Here is an 18,466-nt window from a genome sequence, read left to right as displayed (position 1 = left end):
TTGAATTATTTTTTTTGCATTGAAAATATGAACTTAACGAGAAGGGAGAGGGGCTTTCTGGATGATGGCTGTTTGAAAATGAGAATAGATTCCAGCTGTTGTGCGTCATCTTCGTCTCTCACACACACACACATACCTAATAAAATGAACCGATTTCCTGAGTCAATATTGTTGCAGCCCCACCTGCAGTAACACGGGGGGATTTCTTCCCTGAGCCCATGTGCAAGGTCAGCTGGACCGAGGTTCTGAACTCCGATATTGGGAGGGGAAACTTATCCCACATCAGATCCAAGCGAAGGCGTTTCACAGACATCAGACACAAACAGATGGAGATCAAATTAAAAGAGGAGGAGGAGGAAGAGACCGGCGGAGACAAAGAATCCCATCGCATGAAGCGGGAGAATTACTTTAGCTCTCGCTTCAAACAGCCAAAGGATGCCAGGCTTACGGCACGTTGTCCACAGTATCGGATGTCTTGGTGGCAGGATTGCAGATGTAGTCCACTTCCTGTCTTAGATTTTTTAAATGGTTGATGACATGGCCTCTAGTAAAACAAAAGGCTGGAAATAAAAGCTATAGAAAAGTGTGGAAACAAAGTTCGGTCTTTTGACAGGTTTAGAATTTCCCTAAAAACCATAAAAGATAACTACTTTACAACAAGATACAAATGATTATGCCATATTAGTGTTAGTGGAGTTACTTTGTTCTACTTTCACCTCAGAACAAACAAGCTGTGCAAATAAAAACAAATTTTTTTCCGCTATTTTATATTTATTTTTGAGCATGAATACTAGAGAATTCCTTTTCTTTTTTGCTTTGACCAAGGAAAGGGGCCAAATATTTAAAACGTTACAATAAACCACTTGTGTCTTCTAACAATGTCTTAAAAGTTAGGTCAGACCGCGGTGACGGTGCCAATCTGTTGTTTCATTGACTACCGGAACAAAAACAACCTGAGCCACCAGCAGAAACAATAGCGAGGCAGCGGCGCCCGTTGTCCTGAATCAAATGACTAAATGCACACGTTTCCTCAGTGGCTTCAAAGAAAGCCTCTTTGTTTCAGGTGAGTTTCTGCCCCGGTATCGAGCCATCCAGTCACCAACCACCTCCCCCCCTTTCCATCCAGCTCAGCCTGTCATCCTGACAGAGCAAGGCATTGTGGGAAGACATGGTATAAATCGCCTGGACCCCAGATGTGACGCCTGGCCACAAATCAGAACCCGCTCGCTGCCTGAGCGCCTCCAGAAGCAACCGCAGGGATCACGGCGAGCAGCTCACTGCATGGGCGGAAATCACCGTGTCAATGGCCGTCTCTGCATCTCTGCGTGTGCGTCTCTGTGTGTGTGTCTCTGCGTGTGCAGAGAACATCTCAGAGCACTGGTCCAACATCTTGCTGCACACAGGGAAGGATCCAAGTTTCCTCAAGAAAAAGAGTCGACTCCTGCTATTACAAGTTGGATTGTGCAGAAACACAGAAGGTACGTGTGCCTTCAACGGACTTTAATGTAGCTTTTTTAGATTTCCAGCCATGCCCCCAGACTGTGGGAGACATGGATGAAGTCCCCGCCCATCGGTTTATTGACATTGGCTTCGGAGGCTCCAGTTTGATGTGTTGGTCTTCGCCATCTTCATGTTTCACTCTCGCCATCCGAACACCAAGCGAGACATTGTTTAGGCAACCAAAATGTTCAAATCAACTTTTACCTGAAAGCACACTGTGAAAGGCGTTAAAGTTTTCAGATGAAACACAGAAAAAACCTCCCATGGACAACGCAGGAGAAGCCACCGGGAAATCGCAATGTCGCCACATCCCAAAGCACATCCTGCTTTATCATCTTTCTTACTGTAAATGGGCAATAACCTAAAGAAAGAATAGGGCTGCCACCCCTCAGTCGATTAACTGACTAACTGGTTGTTTTGGTCTTTATCGAATAAGATATTTTCAGTTGGTTACTGATTTTTTTTATTCTTCTCTGGCACTGAATCAGAAACTAACTGGACAATGAGAGGAAGCATTCACTTCTGCTCCATTTACTGATATTTTCGCTTTCATTCTCAGTAACTACAAAGGAGAGGGAGGGAGGGCGAGAGAGAGAGAGAGAGAGAGAGAGAGAGCACATAGATACCAGAAAGGTCACACATGCTCCTGGGCGTGTTTGAGTGCATCCGAGTGTGTATGTATGTTCAAGAAAGATCAATGACGGTCTGCAGTAGTTTACGGGGATGGGGTGGGTTGGGTGAGGAGAAGCCCCCCCCCTCTCTCTCTCTCCCCACCCACTGGTTAAACACAGCACCTATGATCAGGGCTATGGAGTTACAGACAACACATGCGTGTGCGCGCACACACACACATACGTGAACACGACTGTGACCTTACCAGGCGTTTTTCAAGGTCCCAACTAACGTGCAGAGAATAGAGACGCACACATGCACGCGCTCGCTTGGGATGAGGCGTTGAAGAATGCAGACCGGCCCACATCCCTCTCACATCCTTGGAGTGACTTTGGGTGAAATGGGTAAAAGAGCAGCCGTGTAGACATCCGGGTATCAATGAACTGGAGAGTAATTAACTGCATTGTGTGCCTTTGAAGCCCTATTCTCACAGGACCCGTTTTATCTGGAGTCCTCTTAACATTCTTCATAACCAGAGGTCATCTGCACGCTTATTCCTGGGGGAATCTGCTGCGTCGGTAATCTGCAAAGTAAAAATTATGCCGCAAATTCGATCATATTTGGAGGTCATCTGGTAATGTCAGTCCCTTGTGAAAGTGCATCTCAGTAGAATCTCAGTCAAATTGGTCATTTCCCCCCAAATCCTATATAACTATTTAGCTGCTCAGAGAAGGTGCAATCTAAAACCGGTAAATCTCTTCTGCAGTTGACAAAATCTCTTTCCTCCACTTAAATTTTTCCATTAGTCTATGAAGCTTTTGATTAAAGCAAACTCAATAAGTGAAGCCGCTGACAGTGAAAGTTGCATAACAAACAGGCAAACTGCTGAAGACTGGCTGACTGTCCTGGAAGAAAACCGACTCGGAGTTTAATGCTTATTTTTATCACGTTTTAGTTGTGATGCAACAATACTGGCGTCGGGTAAAGTACCGCGTCCTACACGTACAACTATTCTGATCATACCCGATACCACGATGACAACGGGGTGTTGCCCTCCCGTCAGTTGAGCGCTATGACCCCCGCTGCAACGATAACCGACGCACAGACAAGTTAACTCCATCGTCGGCTGAAGTTGCGCGAAACCGGCCGTCCCCGAGTTCCCCCGTCTGGGACGTGGAGCGGCTCCGCTGTTACTCGCGTTGGCCGCTTTCTCCGGAGGTCCCCGCCACGTCGATCAGTTTAACGTTGGCGGCAACGTTGTCTGCTGCGTCTGCCTGGCGTACCGTGCATTTACGCCAATGTATCAGAGGCCACCCGTTACGTCAGCGGGGGCCCACGTCGAGAGAGCGCGTGTGATGATGGCCGTTCCATTATTAGTGGCCGGTATTTTTTTGTCTTTAAAAATCTGCTTTTACTCCTCAAGACCAGCGAGGAGACCCAGAAAACCAAGAACATGTGTCCGCGTTAATCTTTCGATGCGACAGGGTGTCAGAGTCTTTGCGAGTCTAGAAATTATTCTGATGTCCACAAACGGCGGACGCTCCTGTGGCCACCGACGAAACCCAACACTGACCAAAGGTACCGAACGCTGCTCTGGCAGCCACCTCGCAGCTGGGGTGTCATGTTGCCATGGCGCTGGGAGGCGGGCCGTGCCCGGTTATCAGGTGACATGTGGACAAACAAAGAAAGGAGGCAGCCAAAGATGCTGCTGCATCAAAAATGGGTCCAAGTGGAACAAGATAAACCAAAAGAGCAGACTTGTTTCAAGCATGAATTATTTCAGTTCTGTATTTTAGGACTGAAACTCACCGCTAATACTAGAAAGTGCGATAGAAGTAAAATAGTACGCCCTCCTCCTCCTCCTGACCTGAATCCCACTGCCCTGATGATAAAAATGGCATCCGAACGAGGACCTCGAAATCTCGATCCGCACTTTTTCCATTAATGGGTTTCAAACCATTTCCACCGACACAATCAGTAATGCGAGCGTCTACCCGTGTGCCTTATTTGTCGTTCAGAATTACAGAAAATATGAAGGATCGCAGGCGTGCCACAAAGAAACCCCGACATGAGCGACGCCTCACGCGAACCAACTGTTCGTAGTGCTTGGGGGAACGGGTTGTAACCAACTATTATTGTTCATGAACTTGATGGTTTACTAATTAGTCTGTTGATATTTGCAAAATAGTGAAAACCCTAATTACAAACACAAAACCAAAACAGAACAATTTTTAATTGGTATAAAACAGAGAAAATCTGCAGAAAACTTTCATGTAATAAGCAGACAGTTTTTCTTAATACTTGATTGTTGAAAATAGTTTGCAGTTGATGACAGACTAAACGTTTCAGCACTAGCCTCATTATTTGTGTGGGCAGTCCTGTACCGATGACTATATTCGCACACGTCACCAGACCGATAAACTGTTCAAACAACCTCACACGTAACACAGCAAATATATCATCATCTGTATAAAACTGGTTCACAGGGTCTACAATGTACCCGAAACATAAAAGGCACTAGGAATGTCTCAATGAAAGTTGCAGATATGCTGAAACTGATGCCGCAAGTATTAAAATGAGTAGATGACATCATCTGTCTGTCACCAGAGACCCGTTTCAAAGCAGCAGACGCCCTGGTCTGGGGCACAACTCCCCACATGTGCAGGATGTTGTGCAGCAGGACGGTCTGGAAGGCACGTCGCACAAAAGTGTCACATACTTTCCACTGGTTGGTTCAATAAAAGGCCTGGTATCAACTCCGCCACTGCGCTGATGGGTGATGGAATGCATTTGAATATGGGCTCTGCCTCCTTCGACAAACAGCTGACCAGGAACAGTAGCTTTGACTGCAGCCACACACACACACACACACACACACTTACTCAGGCCGCATACAATAACGTCCAGACAGACTTGCATATGAACACAAAACACATTTTGGGAAGCAAGTTAGAGACAAATTATTTTTGTTCTCTTTCTTTTCCCCGAGAGAGATTTACACCCCAGCCCTAAACTCCCAGGTACACACACAGATCCAAGAACCCACGCACGCACGCACTCTGGGCCCGCTTCAGCCGTAGGAACGCATCCCCACCGCCCTACTGCACTGCTGTGTGTTTGAGAAAGTGGGTGGATGGCCAAGAACAACAAATATATGAGCGGGTGGAGCAGCGTGGAGGGAAGTCCCCGGCACACTGAGGTCACCCACGCGGTATTATTGTATTTTTCTGTTCAAATTCTCCATCAGGCAGGCGGGTGGGTGGGCGGGCGGGTCTGTGCCGAGACAGGGCGAGGACAGGGTGCAGCACCATGAGGGGGGGCGGGGGGGGCTTCTAACAACCAGCAGATGAGGAGTGGAATTAGAGCCACACATCAGGGACGCAGTCGGTATGTTACTTCAGGCCGCCCGTCTCGGCCGGCCGCTCATCCCTTGCCGTCCTCGTCGGCTGCCAAACAGTCAATAAAAGTTACATTCTATCGACAACACTTGCCGAGTCATCGTGCATTTGTCCCGCTCGGCTCGACTGAATACGAGCCGGGCTGTCATTTAAACCAGAAGGATTTATGTTCAGATTGGGGATGCGATGAAAAATGGAAACACACCATTATCTGATAAGACCCTGGACCGTAAGTGCTCGCTTGGACAAATGCCACGATAGTTAACACGGGCTTTCCAAGTTGACGAAGCGTTAGGTGTTATTTATCTGTGGTCACTCGGGGACAGCAGAACCAGCTGAAAACACATTCTGCCCCAAAACCGACACGAGTCGAGTTTACGGTCACATATGAGATACATAAGAAATGCAGCAAATCATCAAAACTGAGAAGATTAACCACTTGACATCTTTTAATTAAAAAATTACGATTGATTAACTGTAAAAAATACTTAATTTAACCCAGAAATGAACAGTGTTTTTAATTTGCATTTCTATTTACCAGCTGATTTCTATATTTTTGTTGCAGTCCTGCTGCCAACGTGCAGCAAACAAAAGGTTTTCCTCCCAGCCGTGCCACCGGGCCGCTCCTCGTTTTCCCTCCTTCCGGCCGACGACTTAGACATTGATCTGCTGCAAAGCACCATGGGAGCTGGCAGCGAGCGGCGCTGCAAAACACTCGGTGATTGGGCCCCGATTGCTCTCCGATCCTGTGAGGTCAACCGGGGGGGGGGGGGAGGTTTGCTCCCATGTGATTGGCCCACAAGGAGGCAGACGGCCTCTGACTGACAGGTAGGGGGAGCATATCAGCTGAGAGGGCAGCACGGACCAAACGGAGACCCGGAGGAGAGAAGAAGAAGAAAAAGGGGGTAAGGCGAAAGGAGGTGAGCCAGGCCTCTGAGGGGATTAACACGGTCTGACAGGCTGGCTGGGACACACACACACACACGCACACAGCTTTTAGGGCGGGCTGCTCTGCTGAGCACAAACAATACACTGCTTGTTTTAGAACAAGAGGAAAGAGAGAAACGATAGATAAGAGAGAGGCCAAATCACAGCGAAGGAATGTGTGTTTCACGGAGGGCAGCGAGGGCGAGATCAGGACCCACAGGTGCTTCCATGGAGAGAAACTCCCTCAGTGGTCCGAAAGTAAATTCCGTGACTTTTCCCATTAATCCTTCTTCTCCGGTTTATTAAGGAGTGAGACTCAAACTGCTGGCCGTCCGCCGCAATGAATGTCTGAAACGAGCCGCGCCGTACATTTCGGTGTAAAATAAAATCCCCCCCCCCCCTCACATTCTCCAGCGTCCACAGAGAGTCGATCCTGTTACCCGACCTTCCTCGTCTGGAATTCGCCGCTCAAAGAACGCCGTTTGCATTCCGGGAATTCCAGGACCAGCAGGATCCCTGAAACGATGACATATCACCCATCTGGATCCCCACTCCGCTCCTCCGCCTCTCATCCAGAGGCCACGCTGATGTGTCGTCCTGGGCTGCTGACGTCTCCTGTTACCTTCAAATTGACTAACATCGTCTACCATTGGGGCCAATTTAACCTCAGCAATTAAAACCTTCAGAAAATGATTAGAATTAATGATGTTTCCTAAGTTTAAGTGTCAGGTACTTTATGTTTGTTTGTTGACTACCTAAATAGCCCTTTAAATAAATACAAAAGTTGATTTTTACCTTCGCATTGAAAATGTTTTGATTGCCATTTATTTATATATTTATTTTTATGCGTGTTACTCGCATAACTCAAAAAGTATTAAACCGAATCGCATGAAATTTGGTGGGATGATTGGTTATTAACCGGGGACTATTTGATTAGATTTTGGGATCGATCTGGTCAAAGGTCAAGGTCATGAAACGGTCAAAATCTTCTTTTTACCATAGCGCGGTCAATTTCTATCCAATTGGCATGCAACTAATGCCAACATGTTCATAATTCAATGCCCAATCTTGTGATTTGCGAAGGTATGCGCTCTACCGAGTGCCCGTTTAAGTTCTTATATGTTTTACACAGTGAAAAACAGCCTGGGGTCAAATTGACCCCAAAGAACACCGATGGGTACAAGTTGTGTCCAGGACAGTGAAAACATATCATGTAAATGTTATGTTTTCCCAGTTGTCCCCAATAAATTAGGAAAAGTCATGAAATATGAATTTTACAAAATTATGTCAATCATTTATTTCGAGACGTTAAACATTGAATGGGGTCACATTGACCCCAAAGGTAATAGGAGGGTTAAGCCTCTTCAAGGAGCGCTTCACATGTATTGATCAGAGTTCGGCAGTCCATCAGGGGAAATTAATGGCCTCCAAAGTCGAGCGGGGGTTTCTGCAAGCTTTGCCAGGTATAAATTAAGGCTTAAAGCTGTTCATTAAAAGTAAGAATTGATAATCTGCTGTATTTCGCAACCAAAACAGATGCGTCAATAAAAACACCGGAAGGTACAGTGGGATGACTTCTCATGGGAAACTCTGCACAACACGAGGACGGCGCCATTTCTTTGAGTCTGCCGTCTAAATCGTACATAGTTGTTTTCTCTAAACACAAAGTAAATGAGGTAGCTAAAGTTGGGCTTGATGGCAAGTGCTGGAAAATGAAAACGACCCGTAATTAGTTGAACATTTGCCTCCTACAGCTTTGAATCTAAAAGGAGTCTTTAAACCTGGAAGCACAGACTGCAGAGCTTCGTCTGCAGACACTTTACCAAAGGCTGCGGTATAATAAATGTCTCTTATCATTTCTTACTCTCCTCATTTTGAATAAGTTACATTTTCACGAACACGTCTCGATAGAGACCCTCACGCTGCTTAATCCACTCCATGGGGGGGGGCTGAAGTGGACTTCCTAAAAATGCTGAAAATAAACAGCGGTGATAAATATCCTAGCTGTCCCGTGTGACACCCATCCTTCTTTTTTTAACGGGCAGCAACCAATAGGCCGTGGCCGGCTGCATTAATTACAGCTAATACGGTGAGCAAAATGTATGAATAAAGACATCCATGCTGTCAGAATGAAGTGCTCTACAGCGGCGGATAGGACCTGCAACCAACTTAAACCGTCAAACACCCAAACTGCGTGAAACTCTGCAGAACCGAACTCGGTAGAGCGCATACCTTTGCACATCACAAGATTGGGCATTGAATTATGAACATTTTGGCATTAGTTGCATGCCAATTGGATAGAAATTGCGCAATGGTAAAAAGAAGATGTTGACCTTTTCATGACCTTGACCTTTGACCCGACCGATCCCAAAATCTAATCAAATGGTCCCCGGAAAATAACCAATCATCCCACCAAATTTCATGCGATTCGGTTCAATACTTTTTTAATTATGCGAGGAACACGCATACAAATAAATAAATACACGGCGATCAAAACATAACCTTCCGCATTTTCAATGCGATGGTAATGAGCAGCAGTTGGCTGATGGCAGTGAGCCGCAAGGTTACTCGTCCAATTAGGACAGTCCCTCCATCCGTGCATGCGTGCGTCTGCGAGATAGCTAGAGACGGGCCATAACTCAGCTGGACAGGCCATAAGACTTGCGGTCGTGATCTTTTGCCCGGCTTCGTAATGAAGCGCTGCGGAGCGATGGCTCTCACAGGCGCACTACCAACACCCCGGTTGGCCGTGGAATGTGACGTTTGAAGCTGCGGCTGGTCGGACCGATGAGGCGGACGCCTGTGGACGTGGACTCTCGGACGGAAAGCAGTGCTCGGGTTATCTGAAGTCCACAGAGTGTTATGGAGGCTGGACCCGCGGCCACGATGAGGAGAACACCGGGGCCACCGCCTCCGGGGGTCGACAGGGTCAGATGAAGGCTAAATACGGGTCATTACACAAGAACTCACCAAGACCAGTTCACGTCAAAATGTTATTCTGTATGCTAATATGGATCGATCCCATCTAGAAGTTAGTTGGTCCTGCATAAGAAAATGAGTGCCGCAGATCTTACTAAACTTAGCTTCAGAGATATTAGACGTTATATTAACCAATCATCATTTAATACATTTACGTAAACAATTATTCAACACCGGTCCTATGAAAAGAGTTTTTCAGAACATGATCTAGGAGGTCGTGGTGGATTGGATTTGAAAAGCAAAGCAATACAACAGTGAAGGATTGTCCATACACGTAAAAACAACACAAGAGGGGAAGGTTAAATGAAGCAGGGAACAGGCGAGCGTTCACACCAGCCACTGTTTACATTCATCCAGAGAGCTGATAAGGGTGCAGGCTGCGTTCCATTCACATCCGACTAAGCCTTCAGCCCTTGCTTCACACGGCGAGTTGTTTGTTCACCTTTTCAGACCACATTTTAGACTAGATTTTACTTTATTCAGCCCCAGGAGCACATTTCTTGACGTTATTGTCGACATATTTTTTTTACAAATATACAATACTGTGAGGCTCCAACATCACTGACCACTAGAGATGCACCGATCAGGTTTTTGGTGCCGATCACCGATCACTGAAATCAGTATCTGCCGATCCGATAATACCGATCACGGTGTCGATTGAAGCATTCTATTTATTGTGGAGCATTATTGCCTAGGACTCTGAGGAAATACATCTATAAAGCAACTCAAACATTAAAGAAATTACTGATTTCTTTAAACATTTAGGACTTTTACTTTGAAAAATGTCCTAATTGATACATTAAAATTGTTTGATTGCTATTGTAGGGGATTTCAGATATGTATGGAACACATCTGCATCATTCATTTCCTGGAACTCTTGGGGAAATCTAAATACAGGACTTTTTTTAACATACAAAAGTCTGACTTATTTTTATAAACTCTTCCTTGGTACAGTAAAATAGTTTTAATGTTAGCATAATTTAAGCTAAATCTCAGAAATGATCTATAAAGATACTAAATCAGTTCATTGTTTACTTTTATATGTTCGTGTTTGATTTGTCGACATCTTATTTTGAAAAACGGATGTTGTTTCACGTGGTTCTTTCCGCTAACTTTGCAAAACCGGATGTTGTCACTTAAATCCTTCCGCTAACTTTATCAAAACCCTCGCTCGCTCCTGATCGAATGCGTTTCCCGTGAACATCAGTCTATAGGGGCTCAGACATGTGAGTGTCGGCTGAGTTGACCCAGAGATTCAACTCGGGGGACGGGGACGCCGCTCGGTGGTGAGGATCCCCTCGTGGACCTCTCACTCTGCGGCCCTCGCCGGGCGCATCGTCTCCGTTGCGGTGCGCGGCGATTGGAACGTCTGATAGTTCTCGCAGATGTTACGTCATCTGATCTGCCGTTTTGAGAACGCCGATCAAAACCGATAATGGGAATATCGGCGCCGATCAGATCGGTGCATCCCTACTGACCGCCGTCGCCGACAGCACCCGGCCCAGTCGAACACACTGTGGTCTGCCTGTGAGGGAGTCGGTGATCCAGGAGGCGGTGGGCGCGGTGACACCCACCACCCGCAGCCTCTCGCTCAGCAGCAGTGGGTGGATGGTGGTGAATGCACTGGAGAAGTCAAAGAAAGTGATTCTCACAGAGCCACCGGTTCCGTCCAGGTGCGACTGAGCTCTCCGCAGCAGGTAGATGAAGGCGTCGTCCACTCCCACAAGAGGCTGGTCAGCAAACTGCAGAGGGTCCAGTGAGGATTTCACTGCCAAGACCAGCCTCTGTCGTCTTGCCTGTGAACAAACTCTGCCGGCAAACCAGGAAACTTTATTTTTTTTAATGGGGTCATGTCAGACGCCATTTGCACTTGTTGCATCTCGGGAGGTGATTTGTTCTTGCGAGACGTCTCCAAGTCGCACACATACTCATTACTGCTCCCGAGTGGAACTACATCAGTGAGCGTTCAGTGGTAATAACCACCCGCCGAAATTACACGGAAATCAGCCCTTGCGCAGAGCGGCTGCTGCAGCGTTTATCTGAACCCTGCTCAGTTCAAGCTGAATGATCTGCGTGGTGCGAGAGCGGCGTGGGCGAGAGCCTGTGAACGATTTAAACTCTTGCCTCGCTCGTCGTCCAAACAGTCGGTCTATAGACTCGCTCACAGTAGCCGTGTGTTTATGGCGAAATGCTTTCGGTGTGCGAACAGCGTGAATGGCGCGACGAAGAAATGTGCGTGACTCTGTAAACCAATCAGCGTCGAGATCTAATTTGTACACAGCCCAGGAAAACCAAGAGGGATTGTCATTTTTAATTTGTGATGTACAAACAGAAGTTTTTGAAATCGGGACACGGGGCACGTGTGAATGGGGCCTTCACTCTAGTGGGATCCTCCAGATAGAATCTAGGAACGGCAGCACCTTTGAGGAAGACGCATAGTTTAGCTTATGGCTCACACACACACACACACACACACCGTCAATCCACACACATGCGCCTCGAACAGCAGCAAATTATGAGCAGATGACTTCGCGTTCACTCCAGGTCTGGTCAAGTCAACCATGCCGCTAACCGATGAGGGTCTCTGGGCTGTATCAGGAATACTTTAAAACAGAATTAAAACTCACACACACTTATTTTTTCCAAGCATGTCAACTACAGAATATGTTTGGTTGTTCGAGAGAAAGACCTCTTTTGGTGAGCTCGTCACAGCCACTGCGTTACCGTGGTGACAGTAAGCTAGCGACTACATGACATGATGAGAGAGACAGAAAAAGGGAGGGAGGGCACGGCCGATGAACACAGAGGGACAATGCAAAGAGAGATAAATGCACTGAGCGGCCAGCTTTTGTGTGTGTGTGTGTGTGTGTACGGTATTGTAGTTGTGGCTGAGGCCAGCAAATCTAACCGAGCCTCCACTATGATGCTGCCAAACATGCAGCTACTATCTACGTGGAGTTTTTCCCCAATAATACAAACCAAGAGTAGAAGAGCTATCAGGATGGAAAGCTCCACGAGCTTCAAGACTAATTCATGCAGCGTAAATGGCAGAAGCATTGAGGAAGTGCCTCGTCTTAGAGCCGCCGTGTGGAAACCTTATTGTAACCCTACATTTTTTACAGATTACAGGGCACTTGCAGAAGGACTTGGTGGGCCACACAGATACTACCATTAAAAAGATGCAGCCTCTTGTATTATAGACCGTATTATGCTCTTGAAAAAAGTTCAGATTTTCTTAATTGTCCAGTATAATGGAAATTTGAGCATGTGATACATTTAGATGCATCAAAAAGATAATTTTAATCGTTGAGAGGGGAACCGTAATCAAATTGCGGGGCCAGTAATGAGTCGCGTCTCGGACGAGGGTCCCGTGCAAAGACATTTTTCAGGCAAAGATTCCAAACAATGGTTAATTGATGGTTCCAGCTTGTCCAATGTGTGGATTCACTGCTTTTTCCTTGTCATACATTAAAGCAAACTGAATATTGTCATTTTGTTCTATCGGAGAGGCCAAACGAGACGTTTCAAGATGCCATCTTGAGCTCAAGGAAACTTTAGTCATTAATATACTCTCGTTAGTTGCAGCCCTCCCCTTCAAGACTTTGCCATTACTGTTTATATTGAACTATCTATCCACTTGCGGGCAATGTTGCAAGTCAATGCACAGGTTGCCTTTATATACATTTTTGATTTTAATGTTACTTTCGCACCGATGAAATAACCTATAATAGTCTATGGATAATGTCAACAAAAAAAACATATATAGATCAGTAATGTCAATAAACATATAGAAACACAAGGTCCGCTGCTGCACTAAAACATAGCCGTCTGAAGAGTTATTCCTGAAGTCTGGAAATGGCTGATAAAATAAAATCCTGCATCCCTGTGAGAACACCCCAGTCATTCCAACCAGACCACAGGAAACCCTCTATCTCCACGCACCACACACTTCCCACCGGCTTCCTGCTTCCTGTGCAACAGGGGAAAACGGAGGGAGTGGCCGCTGATGTCACGGCCAGTCTGCCGACACGCCGCATTCACATCCCAAAAGGAAAGAAGGTGGACCGCGAGCCGAGCCGCTTGTGAAGGCCTTTCAACTCAAACCCAGCCGGTCGGCACGATCGGAAAAAAACATTTACTCAAATGTGTATTTTGTGTCAGAAGTAACTGTCTTTGGTTCGTGGTTCAGCATGTCATGACAACTTAAGCACACAGGGAACCCATAGCACACATATGGTCCAATACAGTATTGATCCACTACTGGGCAAGTCTTTCAATTAAACTGCATTGACCAGATGTCTGGTAACTATTCCCGTAAACATGGACCCTATGGTCGATATAGCCCTGTAGGCAAATGAAAAGAACAGTCCCGTTTCTCAGTCTTTCCTCCTTGAGCCACAGATGCTTCACAGAACAACAACACATTGACATCCTTACACACAGCGGAGGCATATATTGAGCCATACTAAGACACGCATTTTGTATTTGTAGCACGTTTTCTACCGTACAAGGTTCTGCTGCTTAAGACTGCTTTTCAAAGCACATTTTCCGAAAAATAGGAATGAATCATTTTGTTATATATATATTTTGTAATCAACTCTTTCCTCGAGATTAAAATACGATCGTGCTCCACGCCCGTCAGCCTGTTGTGCAGCCCAGTCGTGTACAAGGAGGTTATACGAGCTGCTACACTTCAATAATCACGTGAGGTGTGTGTCAACGCCTGCTTTCACTGGGAGAGCCTTGTCATCTGCAGCTTTCAGAGACAAATTCAAGACAATTAAGACTGGAGGAGGCTCGCATTTTAAGACCATTTCGACAAGCGGGAGAAACAAGCATATGTTAGCATATCGAAGGTTATGATATCCATCAATCAGCAACATACGGCGAAGAAGTTATATCAGGACCGTGTACTTTTAAATGTTTGGATCCGTTCAACTGAGCGGACTTGATAAAATACCTGTCATACATAACCCTGTAATGTTCACCAAGATGCCCAGCTCTCCTACAACTTAAAAGTTCTTTTAAAGTCTATTTAAGGCTAATATGTTTAAAAGCAGTACATTTAGATCCAATGCCTGTTCCAAGATCCTCTTGATCTGTGATCTACATGCTAAAAGAAACCAAGCCAGTGTCGACGTGGGCAAAGCGAATAACTAAAAGTGTAATATCATATAATGTGTAGCAGCCTAGAGAGGTTTAGCGAGGCCAGTGAAGTTGATTTGGTGGTGAAGAAAGACTATTTCCAGGCAGCATCATTTAACTGCCCCGGTCAAGGAAAATAAATAATACTATATGCCGGATCTGCCCGATAATAACAATGTCACATGTGAAATCGGGCTTATGTAGTTCTACCTGCTTATACACTGTCACAGCCACGTCAAAATGCCCAATTGTATTGCTTAATTTACATAATCGCCTGAGTGCACAGCGAGTGAATGCTGAACGTACTCATGGTGATATGAAGGATCTACTCTCTGTATACAAAGGCTGCTTGTCCTGGACAATTTGATTGAGTATGAAGTCTCACCGTTTAAGATACGTGCCCCAAACACTCTGGTTTAATGCTCCTTTAGGCTCAAGCTGCCAGTGCATTAGAGCGTGTAAATTAAAACAAACAAGTGGGGTTTGGCTTTCAAGTCCTTGTTTCAAATGTATCAAGTCAGAAACGTGCTTATCGATACGGCAATATCAGTTCATATCCGGGACAACCTTGACATCATGTTTTCCCGTATGAACAGCTTTCCAAGCACATGAAACATCAACACTATAATGCAATGAATCCTTTTGTTTTTGGAGGAGGACTGCTCCAGATGTGCTCAGAATTATATATATATATTTTTTGTGACAGTGCATCTCTTCAAAAAACGACTGTATGGAGACATTAACTGTACACGAAGCAGTTATTCAATGCAACAATAGTGTGAATAGCTACGGTGTGACCTGGATGAAGGCATTAAATCAGCGGCTGCATCAGCAGTAAAGCATATGAGGACAACTATTAATAATGTGTTTGTATTCTGAAAAACATCAACACACACACACACACAACAGAAACCTATTTTGAAGCAGTGTGGACCCGGACAACCAAAATACAGAACTGCAGAAAAGTCAACAATCCCACAATCTTTTTTTATCCAGTACAACAAACGGTTGGTGCGATTGCATCTGAATTCCGAGTGTTGATTTCATTCTGCAACAATAAGCCCCATGCCTCTGCCGATGGCGAGTCCCCATGTGACACGGGTACCCGTGATGTTATAACGAGCCCCGCCATAAATCCCACAGCAGGACGCATTCAGTTTGGGTTGCCAGATTAAAAAGTTTGCGAACCTTTGCTCCAGACTAAATCACCCATCCGGTGCTAAACTAATCACACGGATGATCTCACCGCTCTTCGAGGCAGTTTGGTCTGAAGTACAGAAAATAAAACTTCTTCAAATTATTCAGATACCGCTGATTGTGTGTGCGGTAGTTTACATCCAAAATCAGTGTGCGTCACAGAAGACGAAAAATAGTATTCCAAATGCGACGTTGTTTGTGCCCAGCTTCCCTCTGAAGTGGTCTAGACGGTGTGAAGGACACTTGTGCAGCTTGGGGGGCTCCCCCGGCTGACATATGGGTGAGGGTGTGGCGTGGAACGCCGTGCATCTGCTTACATGTAATCATGTTCTGCTGGACTCAACCCGGAGCAGTGAGCGAGAATTACAGCTTGGAATACTTCTGGCCTGGACTGCAAGAATGGAGACTGTGTGCGAGTGTGTGTCACACAACCCTGGCCAACGGCTGGCCAGCTTCAACCCTGATAAATTAATCGGCTCAAGAAGAGGAGAGGGGACCTTGTGCCCCCCCCCCCACCCTTGTCCAAGGAGATGTGTGTGTGGGGGCTGCCCGCCTAAAAGAAACACTGCAGCTGATGCATTCAGAGTCACAGCTATACATCAAAACTACCGAGGCATGAGATGCACCAGTGGAAGAGCAAGGATGGATCGTTATTGACTAACTCCTTAAAGACTAGAATCATCACCAAGCCCCTTTTGCCGTGTCTCTGGTTTTTGCTCGCCGTATCCGAATCCTGCAGGGAGGAGTTTCTCATCCCGGCATGTTAACATGTAAACAACCATCAACCCCGAGTCTAGACTGGCCTTTTAATTATAGCACCGTCCCCTCGATATGTTGCAGGGTCGAATCATGGCTGGTCAAGCGAGCAGCTCGCACCGAGCTAGCTAGTGTGAGGACAATGCAGAGCAACATGACATGATGGTCTCGCGTGTGTTGCGGCGTGTCGTAGTAGCTGGTAGGGCTCGCGAAGCGCGGGTGCAGCCATTTACGCGCGAGGCGAGTTGCTAATACTTTAAGCTTCTATATATTTTTTTGCCCTGCGTATCAAACAAACCTCGCCGTGTTAACTGGGCTCGTCAGCCATTGCGGGCACTGCCGCTGCTGAGCCCCCGCGTTCACGACCCGTGCACACTGGCACAGCTCGAGACGTCACAAGTGTTGGGTCGTCGTTTACATACTATGTACAAAATGACATTGCTGTGTTTCCTCCGTTTGACACACCAGCCATGTTCACGTTTGCTCTACAGGTAATGTGCTAACTAACTAGCCCCCATATATGTGCCGTTCCCTCTACCGGAGATAACAACACACCAGACTGCGTTCAAAATCAGTGGCAATTCAGTGTTGGCACCATTATCGCACTCGTACACATATCCGAAAATAAACCGGGAAATATTCAATGAAACGCTGGAATTCACTTCAAATTCGGTGTATTTATTAGGCACAAAGCACGAACTACTTCTCTTAACTGTCAACTTTGAGAATTATTCCTACTCTATATCGTTAGCCTGCCGTGGCTAAGTTACGAGCTAAACACAGCTGTGGGCGGTAGCTCGTCGCTAGCTCGCGTTACTTTGGTGTGAAATGTTTCTCGAAGGACATTATACCTCAAACATGGCGCTGATCTGGAGACACATATCCACTGCGTCCGTTTCATCGACATACACGCTCACATGTGTATTTAATGTCAAAGGCCGTGTGCTGTACATATGCCGATATAGTAAATCATCAGATTTTTCAATGGAGTTTGGCATTCATTCTCTCCGTGCACGTACGGGGGGGGGCGGACTGACCACCGAGCCAACCAAGTGAACCACGCTGCCCGCAACAGCTCGGCTCTCGACACGTTCAAGCCAAGTGGACGCCTCACGGTCTCCCGTTGGCCCAGGAGAGGGCCCGTGGGTCCGCGGTATCTCTTGCCACTTCAGGGGTGGTCTCCTACCTCTGTGGGCCGGCTGATCTCGAACAGGTCGAGCCGGTTGGCGTTCCAGTGGTTGATGATGTCGGCCAGTTTCCTCCTCTCCTCCTCCCGGCTCCCCGACATGGTGGACAGCTTTTTCCTGATCCTCTGCGTCCGTCTGAGCCGTTAAATACAACTTCCCGTAACGTTAGTCCACAGGAGAAGCAATCGCCGCCACGGAAACCGAAACGCTCAGGTCTGCCGTTCCAACCCCGGTGCTCTGTGATCCGCCTCTCCGCTCGACCGACCTGCTGCCTGGTCTGTTTCTGCTTCGTGTTCCCGGTGCGCCTCTGCGCGCTCCCGATACACCCTGAATGCATGGTCGTGCACGCGCAAAAGCTGTTAACTGTTTGAAGCCCAGTAAACCTGATTCGTGACGCTAGTTTACTAAAGCAGCTCTGGTGTACAGGGTTAATTATAAGTTCTTAGTGTAGTAAGAAGGATTACGTCAATATGTGTTAATTAAGAGCCTCGTTTTTTATTTAAGCTTCTACCCAATTATTTTTCTAATTTTACCACATTAATGCTCAATAAACATGAAAAAAATATTAGATGCATGTATTTGTTTGCATATGAAAAATACAATTAATATGAAAATATATTACATATATATATGATATAGTTTCATATATATATATATACACACACACACATTTAATCAAATTAATTTAAGGTCAATGCAAGCTTGAGCAGGTATTCAGATAAAAGCATATATAAAGGATTTTAAAAGCTGAAAAGAGTTATTACA

The 18,466-nt window shown here is 46.1% G+C and overlaps 1 protein-coding gene across 15 annotated transcripts in view; it reads right to left on the bottom strand.

Annotated features, from left to right (window-relative positions):
- The window catches only part of afdna (afadin, adherens junction formation factor a), an 83,157-nt gene extending 65,195 nt beyond the window's left edge, over nucleotides 1-17,962 (bottom strand). For 10 of the 15 annotated variants that reach the window (XM_056428769.1, XM_056428770.1, XM_056428774.1 and 7 more), the window contains exon 1: nucleotides 17,701-17,961. In XM_056428769.1, coding sequence (XP_056284744.1) covers nucleotides 17,701-17,802 — 102 coding nt within the window. In that variant the 5' untranslated portion in view covers nucleotides 17,803-17,961. Of the gene's footprint in view, nucleotides 1-17,700 lie in introns of all 15 variants that reach the window. The other 5 variants (XM_056428779.1, XM_056428780.1, XM_056428781.1 and 2 more) reach the window with 3 other exon arrangements.
- Between the last annotated feature and the right edge of the window lie 504 nt (nucleotides 17,963-18,466).

Source organism: Pseudoliparis swirei, chromosome 12 (assembly GCF_029220125.1).
Source record: "Pseudoliparis swirei isolate HS2019 ecotype Mariana Trench chromosome 12, NWPU_hadal_v1, whole genome shotgun sequence".
Lineage (NCBI taxonomy): Eukaryota > Metazoa > Chordata > Actinopteri > Perciformes > Liparidae > Pseudoliparis > Pseudoliparis swirei.
Note: the sequence above shows the minus strand (reverse complement) of the source record. Positions and strands in the feature narration are given on the sequence as shown.